Source organism: Leptonychotes weddellii, chromosome 12 (assembly GCF_054177405.1).
Source record: "Leptonychotes weddellii isolate Sample4059 chromosome 12, ASM5417740v2, whole genome shotgun sequence".
Lineage (NCBI taxonomy): Eukaryota > Metazoa > Chordata > Mammalia > Carnivora > Phocidae > Leptonychotes > Leptonychotes weddellii.
In genome coordinates, this window is record NC_138380.1 from 90,578,199 (window position 1) to 90,596,680 (window position 18,482).

Genomic DNA, 18,482 nt, shown 5'->3' on the forward strand with positions numbered 1-18,482 from the left:
CCCAAGATCAAGAGTCACATGCTCTACCGACTGAGCCACCCAGGCGCCCCCTCACCTCTCCTTATTACATTGCATTGCAGAAAAGCATCTGATTTTTTAAAAAATCAGTAAGAGTAGACTTGATGTCTTGCCTATTAAAGCAAGTATAGTAAACTGTTAATATTTGTTAAATTTGGCTTGTGTCTATAGTTCTGTTTTCTATCTATATTTAAAAATAATGGATATAGTTTTCAGTTTTCGGTTGAGCTAGTTAGTATATTGTGCACATTTTAAATAATGGATACACTAAACTTTTCACTTTAAAATCTTTCACTTTCACTGCTTAAAATCAAAACAAAAAACAAAATAGAAGACACTTGAATTCTCTGAAACTGTTTGGATTTTTTAAACATTGTAAACATACAACGTTTGTGTTGGGGGAATAGAGAGGAGAGTTTCTTAAACATAATCGTGATGCTAAAAATTTTAAAATGTGTAAGACTATCTCTTAAACCTGTTTTACTGTACAAAGGAGATGAAGAAATTGAAAGTATCAAAAAGTCGAAAGAAAAACACTGAAATGTCAGATAGCTTCGAGGCTTGTAATCTCCTTGCTGTCAAGGATGCTCACCTCTGCATCGGTTGGAGCTGCAGCTCCGTGTGGCGCATGGCAGGGACGCATCTAAGGTGTGCTGCGTGCAGGAATAAAACGCAAGGTTTTGAAATTACCCAAGACTTCCGTGAAATGTAAAAAGACTGACAGATCCACACAACGGCACAGGAAGTATCTTGTGACTGAAGGAACGAATCTCACTTGAAAGTCTAAAATGTCAGATTAGATAATTTCCAGAATCGTCCTGTTGCTTAATACACATTGCTTCGCATGGGCAGATATATAGGTTGGATATTTGAAATAAGTGCATGTGCTACCTCTGTAAGCACGATTTCCTTTTTCTTTTTTTTTTTTTTTAAAGATTTTATTTATTTATTTGAGAGAGAGATGAGATAGAGAGAGCATGAGAGGGGAGATGGTCAGAGGGAGAAGCAGATTCCCTGCTGAGCAGGGAGCCCGATGCGGGACTCGATCCCGGGACTCCAGGATCACGACCTGAGCCGAAGGCAGTCGCTTAACCAACTGAGCCACCCAGGCACCCACGATTTCCTTTTTCAACCTGAAGAAGTCACTTAACAACAATCACAGGGACTCATGGAGCAGACCGATTGGAAGATTAAGAATTATGGCTCTCCAAACACGTCTGTACGTGAACTTTGAGGCTCCTTTTTCAGGACTGTGTCCAAAACAGAATATTTTGCAATCGAATGACTTGGACATGTATTTTCCTCTTTTTATAATGCAGTTGTTAAGGGTGAATGAATAGAACAGTTTCATTGTTAAAAATCTCTGCAAAATATTCTATAGGGAAAAAAAGAAGAGGAAAAGAAAATTTCAACATGCCACAACCTTATAGATGTGAAACTCTACACTCATGGCAAGAAATAACCAAAGAAGAACAAGTCTCTCTTAGACAAAAATGCAAATAACATCATTCTACATTATGGATATGCAGTGTCATTAACCCAAGTTCAGCCATATGTGTGGTTTACGTAGTGTTCTTACGTGGAAAGAGGAATGAGGGGTTGGAACCAGAGAGGGACAGGAGGTTACTTTAGTGTAAGAACAGCCCCTGTGTTCCCGCTCCGGACTGCGCCCGTGGTATGTATGGGTCACACTCGTTTAGAGCAAGTAGAAGTCTGTTTCCCAGATGCTCTCCTATTCACTCTCTCTGTATACGACCGAAGTCCTGGGTTTCCTGAAATTCTCATAGGTCCCACTGCAATTACTTCAGAGCTCACCGCCCATGCGGGGAGGGACTTACATCACCAAGGGAGGCAGGGAGACTCTGGGCCTCTGACTGAGTCTCTCACTGCAGCGTGTTTGCTGGGGAGAGAAGAGGTGGCTTTGTGGACTGTTAGCGATAGCTAATGACCCACCTCCCCACAGGGATTCGAGCCCACTGTTGGCAAAACCATAACTTATATAACCTTGTCTCAAAAAAAAAAAAAATCTACCTTTGGATAATAGAGTGATGATGGCCAATGTCTAGTAGCCTTTAGTACCAAAGGTTAAGTTTGGGAAAGCAACTAGCTAATACTTGCCCTGAGCATTTTCTTGAAAATCTATGTGCGTGGAGCCCATTTGGCCCAAGGTGGTTCTTGATAAACAAGATTCAAAGTAAATGTAAGCGTATGTAAAGTTCTGGAGGCTTCAGTTAGGGCTGGCTGTACATTTATTAAGGTACACAGTGGTTCACGTTTTCAATAATGACAAATATATCAATTTTTCTTGATTAGTCAACCTTTAATGCCTGAAGGATTTCTTAGATACTGGATGATATTTTGGTATTCTCTGCTCTTATCAGGAAAGAACTTCCCTTTGCCGACCTTGAATTGACCTCCTGCCACAATGCACTATAACTTCTTACTCGTGTTAGGTGTAGGGCCAAAAGCCCATGAAGGCAAGAAACCATGCTTTATTCCCCTTTTTGTCATCAAATGATTTGTAACTAATAGGAGCTTAATTCAAAATTTTGGAGTAAATAAAAATATAGGGAAAAAAACTTTAAAGATTCAGATAATGACTATCATTATTTTTTCACTGTACGCCTCTTAAGACTGACCACCTTTCTCAGCAGTGTGCAAGGGGTCAATGTGATTGCTAAAGGCAGGAATATTCTCTAATATGTATTGCTCAAGGATTAGGATTTGCAGTGGCTTCTTTTATTCCCTGTCCAAATGAGGGGACATAAAATCCGTTTGGGATTACAGGTAACTACACAAAGTAGCCGAGCGCACGTGGGCTTTGGCACTGTCCATGCTCACATACTGGCTGGGATGCTCCTCACTCTGTTCCAGAAGGATGGCTAATACAGGGCAATCTTTCAGATTCTACTCTCTTACGGAGGGTAGTTGATTGTTCCGGTAAGAAACACACATCCACTGAGTGGACGGTGGGGGAGGGGGGGTGGTTCCCTGCACTGCATCTAGATTCCAGGTAGAGACTTGTTTGGGGCTTGGGCTTTCCTCCACTCTGCTCCAGAGAGTCAAGAAATCCCCCTATTTCACTGCACGCTTCAGCTTGATGGAACAACAGTGCAAACATTCCAACCTACCCTGTTGCTTGGCTTACAAGATGATTTAAAGGCATGCTCAGAAGAGAAAGTAATGTGCGTGAGAATGATCTCTATGGATGTGTCCATCTATGGCCCCCAACACGGGAGCCTCGAATACACAGAAAAAGCACGTGCTGCCTAACTTTGTACCTGCATCTCCCACATGACCGAGAATGGAGACAATCAAAGCAGGGAGTCATTATGAGAAGGAAACGTATTTGTGTGAAGGAGACCGAATCTCGTAAGGACACACATGAGATCTGTGTCTGGAATGAGACACCATGGGGGCAGGATTTTGGTATTTCGTCGTCTTATGGTCCATTGATGGGCGCACTGTTCTGAGCTATGAAGCAGAATCAAGTAGCCACCACCAGGCTCACGTGAGGGGATCGGGGACCGAAGACGATATGCAGGTACACAGTGAGCATGGTTGACAACACAGCATTTTTAATCTGTATCTATAGAAAACATTTATATAAGCTAATAGAGGGATTATAGAAATACATTTAATATAGAATAGTGTCCTTCGGTGTACTTACTGTGAAAATAGCACATTTATTTAGAGAGGGGGGTTTATGCCCAAAGTTCTTGTGGATGTTTTGAAATATACCCATTTCCTTCTTTTGCAGTAACTGTTAGCAAGAAACGCAAAAGTACCAACCATGTTCCATATTCCTCCTCAAAAGTCTTCTCCTGTTGAATGCTATTCCCCAGAGTCATCTAGAATGTTCCCGTCAGTAAAAGGTTCTAGAAAAACGTCTGTTTTTTTGTTCTTGTGTGTGTGTGTGGTCCCGTTCCTACATTTGCCGGCACTCATGCCTCGTGCACATGGCCTGTCTCTCGATCCTCCACGTGCCTTCCTCGTAAGTACAGTGACATATGGTGCATTCGTCAGTCTTGACTTCTCTTCCAGCGGGGATGACAGTTGTTTCCGCAAAACAGTTTGGGCCTGCAACGCAGAAAAACGTTTTACATTAGCAGTGTGCATAAATATATAATGCATTTAATTAGGTAGCCAGCTTCACGGTGTATGTTTTATTCCCTCTCCTGTGAATGACAGTGGGAAAGTGACCATTTAAACAATATGAAGCACTCCTACTTTTGTCCTGAAATGAAACTGGCCCTACTTAAATCTTTTATGATTGGCAATACTGTGATCTTCACTAACTGTTCCATCCAGGGGGCCTTCCACAGAAGTCCAATCTGCAATCACTTGATTTAAGTAATTCTAAGTGACCACAGAAAAAAGTTAATTAACTGTGACTTTCAAAGAACCGGTCTCATTCTTCACGGCACCTTTACGAGAGGGAGTTTAAATAAGCAAACTGCTTGGAGTAACAATAAGTCCCGTGTAACTTCCGCACCTCTCGGAGCGGGTTTTTGGATATCGGACATCAGTGCCCGAGGGGCTTCTGTTGGTCCCACCCCCAGGGCCTCTGACTCACTCAGTGTGGGATGGAATCGAGAATGTGCTGTGTGATAACATGTTCCCACGCACTATGCACTGCCGCCCGTCCCCCAGACCGGGACCCCTTTTGAAAAGCACCATCTTAGCGTTAACCAGGGCTGTATCTTCCACAGGCTTCCACGCCAGCCCAAGATCTGCTCTACCTCCAGACCTCCCTCTAAAATGGAAACGTGAGCACTTACTAGGGCCTAAATAAGGGCCCCCAGCTTTGAACTTGAGCACTGAGTCAGATTCTCATTCTCCCTTCTTTGCCTCTATAATCTTTGCTAATGTGCTCACAACCAAAATATGCTTAATTGTGATGTATGCAGCCATAAAAGCGATAAAAAAAAAAAAAAACATTCGCCTACAAATTTTTTAAAAATAAACTAATCCAAACAAGCTCCAGGATAAAAACTGGCTCTTATAATTCTAAGCAGAAAAACTCATGGTTTCGTGGCTACTGGTTTTCACATTAGCCAAGTGGTCAATGTCATCCTCTGGACCCCGTGCCCCAGTATACACAGCCCCTTCTCCCTGCAGGGGCTCTGCTTTCTTCTTACCCCCAGCCCTTCCTACTCAGACACAGCCCTAGGATTCATCCCTTCACTTTTTTCTCTGTTGGAGACCTTGAAGCATTCACAATCATCCATGTGGGGATGAATCCAAATTGCAGCTCCAATCCCCTCTCTCTTGAGCGTTGGTTCCGTGTTTCCAGCCTGCTGACACTTCAGACTTACCAGGTGTGGTCAAGACCCTCTCCTCCATCAGCTTTGGTGAATTACAATGTTTTAAATACAGACCCTCGCACACCCAGTTGGCCAATGTGAGGTCCTCTATCTCTGCACATTCCCACACAACCTACTCAGGGCTGCCTCCTGACCCCCGTGGCCCGGGATGGATTCCTCGGCTCTCTCTCTTTGAGGTCAGAGCCAACAGTGGTGTGGCAGCCGGTCTGGGCAGGACCCACTTTGTCAACACTTGTCCCACTCGGCACGTGAAACTACCTGTTAATTTTACATTCCACTCTAGCTCTCTTTAGCATGCTTCTTTCTTTCTGTTTGTTTCTTTTGCAGAGTTTAATCTAAGGACACAATCTCCTTCTCATTTGTCCTAATATCTACCAGTGTGCTTTGCACATAGAAGACACACCGTAATTGCCCAGAAAACCTGTACTTGCGGGTGTTAGGTCCTTACAGGTCTCCTCTCCAGAAAAATCTGGATTCAAAATCTGATACCACTGCTAATAGTTATGTGATCTTGGACTAAGTAATTTCATTGTTTTGAGCTTAAATAGCCTCATTTACAGAAGGGCAGAGGACCCGGATAGACACTTTTCCAAGGAAGACATCCAGATGGCCAACAGACACATGCAGAGATGCTCCACATCACTCATCATCAGGGAAACGCAAATCAAACCCACAGTGAAATACCACCTCACACCCGTCAGAATGGCTAAAATCAAAAACACAAGAAATAAGTGCTGGTAAAGATGTAGAGAGGTGGGAACCCTTGTACACTGTTGGTGGGAGTGTAAATTGGTGCAGCCACTGTGGGAAACAGTGTGGAGTTTCCTCAAAAAATGAAAAATAGAAATACCATACAATCCAACTGTTCCACTACTGGGTATTTATCCCAAAAAAACAAAAACACTTATTTGAAAAGATACATACACCCCTATGTTTTTGCAGCATTATTTACAATCCCCAAGCTATGAAAGCAACCTAAAAGTCCACTGATGGCTGAATGGATAAAGAAGGTGTGGAATATATACTCAAAGGGATATTATTCAGCCATAAGAAAGAATGAGATCTTGCCATTTGTAACAACATGGATGGACCTAGAAAGTATTATGCAAAGTGAAATAAGTCATTCAGAGAAAGATAAATACTGTATGGTTATATATTTATGCATGTGGATGCCCGATTGTTCTACCACCATTTGTTGAAAAGATTATCTTTTCTTCATTGCACTGTGTTTACTTCTTTGTCAAAGATCAGATCACTATACCTATTTGGATTTATTTTTGGGCTCTCAATTCTGTTTATTGATCTGGTTGTCTTTCTTTTGCCAATACCACAATGTCATTTCATGTGGGTTGTCAAACTTGTAGGCACAGAATTGTTCCTTGTATTCCTCTGTTATCTTTCTAACTTCTGTGGGATCTGGAGTGATGTCCCTTATTTCATGATATTAGTGATTTGTGTCCTCTCTCTTTTTCCTTTAGTTAGCCTGGCTGGAGGCTTCTCAGTTTTACTGATTTTTTTTTTTTTTCAAACAACCAACTCTTGGTTTCTTGGACTTTCTCTATTTCTCATTTTCAATGTAATTGATTTCTGCTCAAATTTTTTTTAAAGATTTTATTTATTTATTTGACAGAGAGAGAGATAGCCACAGCAGGAATACAAACAGGGGGAGAGGGAGAAGCAGGCTTCAGCTGAGCAGGGAGCCCGATGTGGGACTCGATCCCAGGACCCTGGGATCATGACCTGAGCCAAAGGCAGATGCTTAATGACTGAGCCACCCAGGCGCCCCTCTGCTCAAATTTTTATTATTTTTTTTTTCTTCTGCTTACTTTGGATTTAATTTGCTGTTCTCTTTCTAGGTTCCATAGATGGGAGTTCAGACTGATTTCAGTACTTTCTTATTTTCTAATATATGCATTCGATGCCTTGAGTGTCCCTCCAAGCACCGCTTTTCTGCATCCCACAAATTTTGATCAGTGTGTTTGCATTTTAATGAAGTTCAAAATGTTTTAAAATTTCTCTTGAGACTCCTTTTTTGACTGATGTCTTTTTTAGAAGGCTGTTGTGTATCTCCAAGTGTCTGTGGATTTTCCAGCTATGTTTCTTTCTTTCTTTTTTTTTTTTTAAGAAACAGACTCTTTTTTTTTTTTTTAAGATTTTATTTATTTGAGAGAGAGAATGAGATAGAGAGAGAGCATGAGGGGGGAGGGTCAGAGGGAGAAGCAGGCTCCGTGCTCAGCAGGGAGCCCGATGCGGGACTCGATCCCGGGACTCCAGGATCATGACCTGAGCTGAAGGCAGTCGCTTAACCAACTGAGCCACCCAGGCGCCCCATCCAGCTATGTTTCTGTTACTGATTTCTGGTTTAATTCCACTATGGTCTGAGAGAAGACGCTGTATGATTTCTGCTCCTTTACATGTGTCACAGTGGGTTTTATGGCATGGATTGTGCTCCATCTTGGTAAATATTCCATGGGAACTTGAGAAGAATGTGTATTGTGCCATTGTTGGATAAAGCAGTCAATAGATATCAACTATATCCAGTTGATTGATGGTACTGAGTTCAACTGTGTCCTTACTGATTTTTTGCCTCCTGGAGCTGTCCGTTTCCAATAGGAGATGTTGAAGTCTCCAACTGTAATAGTGAATTCATGTATTTCTTCTTGCAGTTCCATCGGTTTTTGCCTCATGTACTCTGAAACTGTTGTTGGTGAAAACACGTTGAGGACTATTATATTTTCTTGGAGAACTGACCCATTTATCATTATGTAATTACCTCCTTTATCTTGGATATCGTTCTTTGCTTTGAAGTCTACTCTGAAATTAATATAGCTACTCCTGCTTTCTTTTTATTAGTGTTAGAATGATTTATTTTTCTCCATCCACTTTTAATATATACATGTTTTATATTTAAAGTGGGTTTCTCGTAGACAATACATTGCTGGGTCTTAAGTTCTGATCCACTCTACTTCTGTCTGTTAGACCATTAACATTTAAAATGATTATTGAAGGGCGCCTGGGTGGCTCAGTCAGTTAGGCGTCCAACTCTTGGTTTTGGCTCAGGTCATGATCTCAGGGTAGTGAGATTGAGACCCGCATCAGGCTCCACGCTTAGTGGGGAGTCTGCTTGAAGATTCTCTCCCTCTGCCCCTCCCCACACTTGTGCATATGCATGTGCTCTCTCTCTAAAATAAATAAATAAATCTTTAAAACAAATAAAGTGATTATTGATACAATTGGATTTCTATCTACCATATTTGTTACTCTTTTCTACTTGATGCTTTTGTTCTTTGTTCCTATTTTTGTTTCCTTCTCTTTCTGCCTTTTCTGGATTTAACTTAGCACTTTATATGATTGTATTTTCTCTCCTTCTTAAACATATGTTGCACTTCTTCTTTTTTTTTTTAACTAATCCAAGCCCACTTTCAAATAACGCTCAAGTGTAGTGTGAATAATGACAAATAACAAATAATCCCAACTCCTCCCTCCCAGCCATTGTATCCATATTATTATTCATTTCACTTATTCATAAGCATAAATAAAGGTATCTATCCAACTACCTATCAGCATACATAACTGAATCCATAGTTACTAGTATCATTTTGAAGGAACTATTTTCTGTTAGATCATTTAAGAGTAAGAAAAATAAGGGTCACCTGGGTGATTCAGTTGGATAAGTGTCCAACTCTTGACTTTGGCTCAGATCACAATCTCAGGGTCATGAGATCAAGCGCCACGTCCAGCCCCGAGTTGGGCTCCATGCTGGTCATGGGGTCTGCTTAAGATTTTCTCTCCCTCTCCCCCTGTCCCTCCCCACTGCACACACACGCTCTCTCTCTCTCTTTAGAAAAAAGAAAAAGATTAAGAAAAATAAAAGTTTTTGTTTTACCTTTACTTAATCATTCTCTGATGCTCTTCCTTTATGTAGATCCAAGTATCTGCATTTCCCTTCTCTCTCTCTCTAAAGAGCTTCTCTTAACATTTCTCGCAAGGGAGGTCCATTGGCAGAAAGCTCCTTTAATTTTTGTTAGCCTGAGAAAGTCTTTCTTTCTCTTTCAGTTTTCAAGGACACTTTTGCAGGGTATAGAGTTCTCTCAATACCAAATATTTTACTCTACTCTACGTGCTTCAGTGGTTTCCAAAGAGCAGTCAGATATAATCCCTGTATTTGCTCCTCTATAGATGAGGTGCTTTGACCTCTGGCTTCTTTTAAGATTCTTTCCTTATCTTTGATTTTCTGAAGTTCGAATATGGTATGCATACGTTTAGGGTTTTTTGTTTTTTGTTTTTTTTTGGCACTTATTCCACATGGTGTTCTCTGAGCTACCTGGATCCATAGGTTGGTGTGTATAACATTAATTTGGGGGAAATTCTCAGTTATTCCTTCAAATATTGCTTCTGTTCTTTTTTATGTGTCCTCCCCTTCTGATATTCCCATTATGCATGCATTACACCTTCTGTAGCTGTTCCATGGTTCTTGGATAGTCGGCTGATGAGCCCATCAAAGGCATTCTTCATTTACGTCAGTGCTTTTGATCTTTTTTCTAGCATTCTGGAATTTATTTTTGGTTCCTTCTTAGTGCTTCCATCACTCAACTTACATTACCCATCTCTTCTTGCATGATGTCTACTATTTCCATTCGAACCCTTAACATATTAATCATAGTTATTTTAAAATCCTAGTTTGAGGGGCACCTAGGTGGCTCAGTCGGTTAAGTGGCCAACTCTTGGTTTCGGCTCAGGTCATGATCTCAGGCTCAAGAGATCAAGCCCCACACTGGGCTCCATGCTCAGCGGGGAGTCTGCTTCTCTCCCTCTCCCGTTTCCTTCTGCCCTTCCCCCACTCCCTCTCTTCCTCTCTCTCTCTCTAAAATAAATAAATAAATCTTGAAAAAGAATAAAAAATAAAATTCTGGTTTGAGAATTCCAACATGCCATATCTGACTCTGGTTCTGATGCTTGCTCATCTCTTCGAACTATTTTTCTGGCCTTTTAGTATGCCTTATAATTTTTATAAATTTTTTGAAAGTTAAATAATGTATTGGATAAAAGGAAGTACTGTGAATAAAACTGTAGTAGCATGGTGGGAAAGTGTGGGGGAGGGGAAGCATTCTCTAGCCTATGACTCGGTCTCAGTCTTTTCCCAAGCCATTGACTCTGGACTGCAAAACTCACAAATGCTTCTTATCCCTACACCCACTTTGGTTGTTCAGGATGGCTAGATTGGGCTGGAATTGGGTACTTCCCTCCTCCCATATGGAAAGCTAGGGTGAGATGGAGTTGGCTATGTCCTGTACCCCAGATCAGTTAGACTCTGGTCAAATAGTTTCTCCTGAGGGCAGACAGATGCTGTTAAAAAGAATAGAATATTCTGAATGATTTCAAAATGGTTATTTTCCCTTTCTCCCTTCCCTAAGACATTAAAGCTCACAAAATTAAGGGAACCCTCCATGACTGGGTCCCACTGGAGTTTTTGACTCTCACACTCATCCACACTGAACCTCCAGCAATTTCTCAATTAGAAGTTGGGTTTTCATCAACTACAGTTTAGGTTTTCTTAGCCCAGTACTGGTTCCCATGGAGGTTTCTGCTCTGGTAAGTTGTGCTTCTCTGTATCTATCTGTCTGTGTCTCCAATTTTAGGGGGAGCGGTTTACCCTGTGACCTTACTTCTCTGATGAACTGGAAACCACAATGACTGATTTTTGAAGACTGAACCAATTTTGCATACCTGGAATAAATCCCACTTGGTCACAGTGTAAAATTCTTTTTGTATATTGGTGTATTTTGTTTAATAATATTGTAGTAAGAAATTTTGTTTATATTTATGCAGGATATTGATTTGTACTTTTTTTAAAAAAATTATCTTTTTCTATTGTCTTTGCCTGGTTTTGGTATCAGAATAACACTGACTTCATAGAATGGGCTGGAACCTGCTCCGTCCTCCTCTGTTGTTGGAAGACATTGCATTGAAGTGGTATTAATTCTTAAATAGTTGGTATTATTCTCCAGTGAAACCGTCATGGTTTTGAGGGGAGTTTTAAAATTATGAATTCAATTTCCTTAATAGTTTTCATATAAATTATCTATTTCCTATTTGGATGAGTTGGAGTAGTTTTTATTTTTCAAGGACTTAGCTCTTACCTTCCGAGTTGTGAAATTCATGCATGTAGAGGTGCTGATAATATTCCTTTGTCACTCTTCATTTCTGTTGGGTTTAGAGGGGTATCTCGTTTTATTCCTGTTATTAGTAATTTGCATCTTCTCCCCCTGCTAAAATCCTTTGTTTTGCTAGAGGCTTATCAATTTTGTGGATCTTTTCAAAGAACCAATTTTTCTTTCATTGACTTTTCTCTAGTGATTTTCTGTTTTCAATTTTATTGATTTCTGTTCTCATCTTTACTATTTTCTTCTTGCTACTACTTTTGGTTTATTTGGCTTTTCTTTCTCTAGTTTCTGAAGTGATGAGTTAATTGATTTGAGAATTTTCCTCTTTTTTAATGTCAGCATTTAGTTCCATAATTTCCCCTCTGGTACTGCTTTAGCTGTTAATCTCATGGGTGTGGATGGGTTGTATTTTCCCTTTTCATGAAACATTTAATTTTACAGGCTGTAACTCAAGAACTGCTGAGAACCTTGAGGAAAAAAAACCAAACAACTTCTGCTTCTGCTAACTTCATAAACTAAAAGATCAATTACTGAAGAGAATCCTCATGTATAAAAATAGATTCTGGCCACCAAAGCCATTTAGTGGCAAGTAAACCTCCATATATTTTACTTCATTAGTAAATAGGGTAATAGGGAGAAACAGCTTTTAATCTTTATCAATTAATCAATTATAATCAATTATAATTTAACTTTCATATTTATATGCTACTTTAGCAGAAATAGGAAGCATAGAGAACAATTTGACAAATATGGAAAATGAGATTTAGAACAAGTATTAGCCAAGTCACATGGCTCGTAATTAATTACTGCTACATTACATCATGTTCTTCTCGCCTGGTTGTTAGGAGAGGACCCTCTGGCTAAAGATGGCTAACTTCAAAACGAACACAGTATAGAATGCTCTCCTTGCCTCTGGGACAGTTGTTCAAGGTGACAGCGGGTAGACATGGCTAAACCGAACCTCTCTGTGCTAATCTGCTGTCAGGGCAGAGGGTTCGCATTATGAAAGCTGCTGTCTGTACCATCGGGACCCCGATGTGGCTAGATGTGGCTGATGCACAGAATCAGAAGAGCTTGTACCAGACCGAGCGTGATGAACGGAGGCCTGATCATGGAGGGCCGTCCACGGAGGGATCATCTCCCATCCCGTCGGGGTCCTCCACACTGCATCTCCTGAGGTGTAGTCTGTGTCGAGTCCCCGTTTTGCCCTGGTTACCAGCACAATTAGCCCGTGACAGGTGTGTTCACTTAGTGTGTCCTCAACTCACGATACATGAGGCTGAGGCTCACGAATGCCAAATCCAGGCTGCACCTGCTGGGACTTTTGTAATGAGCCATCCCCCTGGCTTCTCCTGTGTCTCCACCAGAACCTCCCCTCACAGTGACAACCTCCGTGCCCAAGAGGGGTGCTTTCCCTGATGGGGAGCCCCAGGGTGCTGGAGCCACGACCACACTGCAAATTCACGCCAGGGTCTGGGATGGAGCTCAGGACATGCACAATCGGATTACGGTTTTAGAATTAAATCATGAACTGACCTAACTAAAATGAAACTAACACGGCCATGCGGTTGGGTAAGTTGCCAATATGCTTAAATTTTAATAACAAGCAATGGTAAGCAGCAAGAAGACGTGGTATTAATGAACGCAAATGTACACAGGTGCCTGGCACCATATCTCCTTCTCCTGCATCAAAGACTAAACACTGAGGCACAGCCCGGCACCCGAGAATGACAGGGCACTGGGGCCGAAATCCATAGGAGCCCGGCAGGGCCAGCATGGCTCAAGGCAGCTCATTTTATCCGAGGCGCTAGGTTATTGGCATTTGTTCCTTGGGACCCATGACGTTAAAATAAGAATAATTCCCACGTATGCTGAACTTCACATCAGTTCCTAGTCTTGAAACAGTGACGTTTTCTCTACCCTACTGTAAATCACATTCCTTACCCACAAATCTGACTTCCGCACATGAAATCCCCCCGCTGGTATTTACAGAGGAAGCAATGTATTTCAATTTCCTTGTCATGCACCTGGTGTATATGGTCTCGAAAAGGAAATACTATTTTCCTAACATGCATTCTCATCTCCCGGCCAAGTCAAATGAAATAACCAAGTACATGTTCGTATGTGTGTGCACACGTGTCCATGTGCACATGCACGTTCTTCCAGGAAGGATCTAGTACAAAATCATTGTTTAACTAGAAATCGACAAAAGGACAATTAAAATAAGGAAAAATTTAAAATGGCATTAAATTATGCACGAAAAGGAAATAGGTTTAATCTCTGTAAAAGAGACCTTCTTCTTCAAAGAAAGCTATTCTGTCAAAGGAATATCCTGTCCGGGGGGGCAGCTCCAGGAGTGAGCCATGAGGTCACGATGTCCCATCTTTCAGCTCCTGGGAGCTGATGTTCCTTTCAGCTTCCTGGGAGCACACCTATATTCCAATTCCTGGAACTTAGGAGTAGGTAACTCCTGGGTCATCTTATTCCGATCCTTCCAAATTGATGCAGTTTATCGTAAACCACCCAGTCTGCACCGAGATTCAAGAAACAAAACAATCCCTCATTTTTAAGTGAAGCATTCTCAGAAAACGCTTTAGTAAATAATAAGGAGAAATGAAAGAAGTATTCCCCAAAGTTCTGAAACATGGTGAAAGGTCTGCTGCTTAAAAGAAGTCGCCCCCTGCTCAAAATTTTTTTTTTTAATTTAAAAAATAAAAGAAGTTCCCACTGTCAGATAAATCAGGGCAGGTTTCGTTAAACAAAGCAAATGGGGTCTGTCTCCTGCAGATCTGATCTGCGTCTTCACTATGCCGATCTGTACCAAGAGCCAGGGAGGAACGGCTCGCGTGTGCAACCTGTTCTAAACTCACCTGACCGTGGAGACCTTTGTGCACAAACAGTTACGAATATCCTGATGGGCATTTTCATTCCGCAGAGCAGTGTTTGAAAAATGAAGCCAGAAAGTAAGCGCAGAGGGGGGGACAGACCCCCCCCACCGCCACGCATGCGCTTGCAGAGCCCACAGGCGGACACTGGGGACCAGCACAGGCCAATTCTCCCGCAGGTTAGCAGATGCATGGGGCCCAACCCGCAGCCCACACCCACCCCCCCGAAATGTTTCCTAACCCAAGCACACTGCTCACCTTGTCACTGGGGAGGCAACCACGGGTTTCAGTTTTTACTGACCTTGGTTTCAGAATTATAGATTATGTTATTCCCCGGTAATAATCCACACCCATGAAACCGCCACACGAACCAAGGATCGGGACATGACTGCGACCTGAGAAGCCCCCTGTGCCCCGACCTCAATGAGCAACAGAACTCATAGGGTTGAGTGCGTCTGCACTTTGTAGGAGTAGACTCGTCATGTATAGACCCGTCCGCGGCAGGTGGCTCTTCTTTGTCGGGGAGTTCCCGCGATCATGCATCTTTAGTTCATTCTTGCTCCGTTTTCTGAATATTCTACAATGCATTTATCCTTCCTATTATTGACAGATGTCTGACTTCCAAGTTTCTGTTAACAGTAGCTGGCTAGACTAGTATTGTGGTAGCTGTTATGGACGTAAAAGCTGGACCCCAGGAGTCGGGTACTCGGGTCACATCGGGTATGTGACCTTTCAGCCCTAGTAGAAACCCATTCATACACATTTTCCCAAAGTGATTGTGACGATTTAGTCCCCAGAGTCAGTATGTGATAATTCCAGTTCATCCAGGTCCTTGGCAACATTTGACATTGTTAGTTTTTATTATATTTTATCAAATCAAGTGCATGTGTCATAATATTGGATTGTGGGTTTTTTTATTTTTTAAATCTTTATTTATTTATTTATTTATTTATTGGAGGGGAGAGAGCACAAGCAGGGAGAGGGACAGGCGGATAGGGAGAGAGAATCTTAAGCAAGCTCTTTTGTCTCCCTGCTGCTTGGTCATTAGCAATTAAGTACAATTTTGCATGTGTTCTCTATCCGCTTATGTAAAAATATAATGGGAATACAATTTCAAAGTCTGTAGCAAATACACCTGTCCTACCATTAATAGGATAATAATCACCTAACATGCATGTGGTTCTTTGTGGCTAAGGACTTCGAGTTCTGCTTTATCTTTGTCTCGCGTCCATTTGTTCCCACGGGAGAAGCGTGGGTGTTAACTGAAGGTGGGAAGGTTGAGGTTTAGGATATTCGACCTACAAAATATCAGACCTGGAAATCTCGTGCTCAGACGCCCTCGACCTACAGATGGGAGAATGGAAGCCTAGAAATCTGAGACAGTGGAGGTGAGATTAGATATTAGATTTTCTTTTGCAAAATGTATATTTGTCTCTCGAACTTTCTGGATGTCATCTACCGTGCCAGAAGGCCTCCCTGTTTCACAATCGCAACTGTGAATGACGGTGACACACGGGGACACGTATGTGCTGTTGCCGAGGACCAGTGAAAGCTTCTGGAATTCAAATGGGATATTAAAAAACCGTGTTAATTAGGCCTGTCGTTCCTTTCCAGTATGCGCTTTTTCCTCCAACAAAAGTTTCCTGGTCACCCTGCAAAGCCATCTGTGGGAGCCCTGAGGAGGAGGGGAACAGGGAGGGTCTGCAGGGATGTCCTTGTGTGTCCCCAGAGTTCTGCCCAGAATACTCCCCTGCAGCCGCCTCCTTGTTTGCTCGCTCTGACAGCCCTGGGTCCTCGCACCTGGGGTGTCCTCCTTCATTTGTCCATCTTAACTGCTGGCCCCCTCCCCTTCTCATGCAGACCTTCCCGCTGCCCCAACCCACAGGGCACAGATGCCTCAAGCGGGAAAACACTGGTATTGTCACCTGACTCTTCTCGTGGCACCCAGCTCTGCCCAATGCCACGTCACCCAGGCCACCCTTCAACACAGGGCCGACGTGGCATCCTGCAAACCTGTGGACAAGCGGCAGTCCAGGAAATGGCCCTTTTCAGTGCCACGGATACATCTAAGGAGTCACAGGAGACACACACATCTGTGGTCGTGGTGAAGTGAGCCCGTGTGACCCCCAAACGAGGGATGTACCAGCGGGACTGGAAGAGAGACTCGCCAGGGACGCCTGGTGTCCCCCGAAGTGCCCACTCTGATGGCCACACGCAGTGCTCGGCCCGTGCGCACGTTCCCGCCGGCCCCGCCCTGCCACACAGGTGTCGGGGCTCAGCCTCTGCACCCCCCGGGGCTGGGGCTGCACTGGGAGGCGGCTCCCACTTCAGCCAGGCCTCCCAGGTCCCAGCATTTGCAGCAACCCCTTCCCACGGAGCGCGCACAAGGGCTGTTGGACCTCACTAAACACAACCAGCAAGCTTGGGATAAACCATGATGTCACGAAAGAGGGGGAAGAAAAAACCCCATATTCCTAATAGAATAGCACGTACTAGAACCACACCTTTATAGCCTGATGCCGCACCTAAATTGTTATCTGAGCAGGAACTAAACTTAGAAAGTTCAGTGAGCAACCGAACCACAGCTACCGAGCTGACAAAAGAGCTAAACCCCATATTATTCTGTACAAATAAGGAAAAGTAAAGCAAGGATGGCCCCTGGATAATGTGGACCAGGATTGCACACAGGAGGAAAAAAAGAAAAGGGGACATCTCGTGGTGTCCTGGTGAGGGTTTGACAACAGGCTCTCAGAAAAGAAAGAAGGAGAAAAAAATGTTAAAGATGTGGGAAAGAGAGATGCCAATTAGTCCCTTCACGGAGTCCAACCTGGAACTGCCAGGGTGTGCGGCTGGGCTGAGCCAGGCGCCAAACCCACACGGTTCAATTCGAGCAAGAGAGACACCTGCATATCACGTGCCACTGACAGGGAGGGTCAGGAGTCATTCTACCTAGCTCATGCCATTTTATGGAAGAATAAAACCTATGACATGCACACAAGAAAACGATGAGAGAATTAGATACTAAAGGAACATTCTAAACCCCTCCTGGGGCACCTGGGTGGCTCAGATGGTTAAGTGTCTGCCTTCGCCTCAGGTCATGATCCCAGGGTCCTGGGATCGAGTCCCGCATCCGGTTCCCTGCTCAGTGGGGAGTCTGCTTCTCCCTCCCCCTCTGCCTCTCCCCCGGCTTGTGCTCTCTTTCTCTCTTACTCACTCTCTCTCTCAAATGAATAAATAAAAATAAAATAAAATAAACAAACAAATAATGATGTAATGTGTGGTGATTAACATAACATTAAAAAAAGTAAAAAAAACAACAACAACAAAATAAAACCCTTCTAAAAATCAATCAAGTCAAGGAAGAATCTGCCGAAGGCACAGAGAGAGGTTCAGCGTTCTGGGGTCAGCAAGCAAGGGGGACCACACAGAAGCATCTGGAGACAGACTCTGCCTCATGCATTCTCAGAATGCTCCAGAAACTCCAACAGGAACATAAATATGTTTAAAAACACCGAAAGGATAAAAGCAAACAACACAGATTGAAAGCAAAGTAAAAAAACAAAACCGAAAAAGGTCCCGTAAAATAGGAAACAGAACAGTCTCATCGGGTCCTACGATTGTAAGGTAGGGATTTCTGGGTCTACGACAAGCTGCATGTTTTCAGTGAAAAGCAAGGAAGAGAAACCGAAAGAAGCAAACCAAAATGCGGCCAGCAAAGAGCGCAAGCACAGATCAACGATCAGCAAATCTGAATAGAAAGATGACTTTTAAACAGTGCATCATTCCTATAGAAAACAACTGATCATATTACATAAAGAAATGAATACAGACATTTTGTAATAAAAATGAAATCTAAAATATGATGAAGGAACATTTTAGACTGTACATATATACCAAAGAGCATACCGATGAAATACTTGAAGAAAAATCCATTTGAAGTCAAAACCAGAAAGTACGGTCCCGTCATTCTAAATTGCATCTACACTGTGAGGCGGTTCAGCTGAGGGCTTATGGCTACAAAGAGACATTATCTTCGTAGAGGTCAGGCTAATATGGCCGACTGGCACCTTCAGATAAGAATATGCTTC

General features: G+C 42.7%; 1 protein-coding gene across 1 annotated transcript in view; it reads right to left on the reverse strand.

Moving 5' to 3' along the window:
- Positions 1-3,574: 3,574 nt before the first annotated feature.
- The window catches only part of VWC2 (von Willebrand factor C domain containing 2), a 105,385-nt gene continuing 90,477 nt past the window's right edge, over positions 3,575-18,482 (reverse strand). Inside the window, exon 3 of the mRNA XM_081800829.1 lies at positions 3,575-4,098. Coding sequence (XP_081656955.1) covers positions 3,947-4,098 — 152 coding nt within the window. The 3' untranslated portion in view covers positions 3,575-3,946. The remainder of the gene's footprint in view (positions 4,099-18,482) is intronic.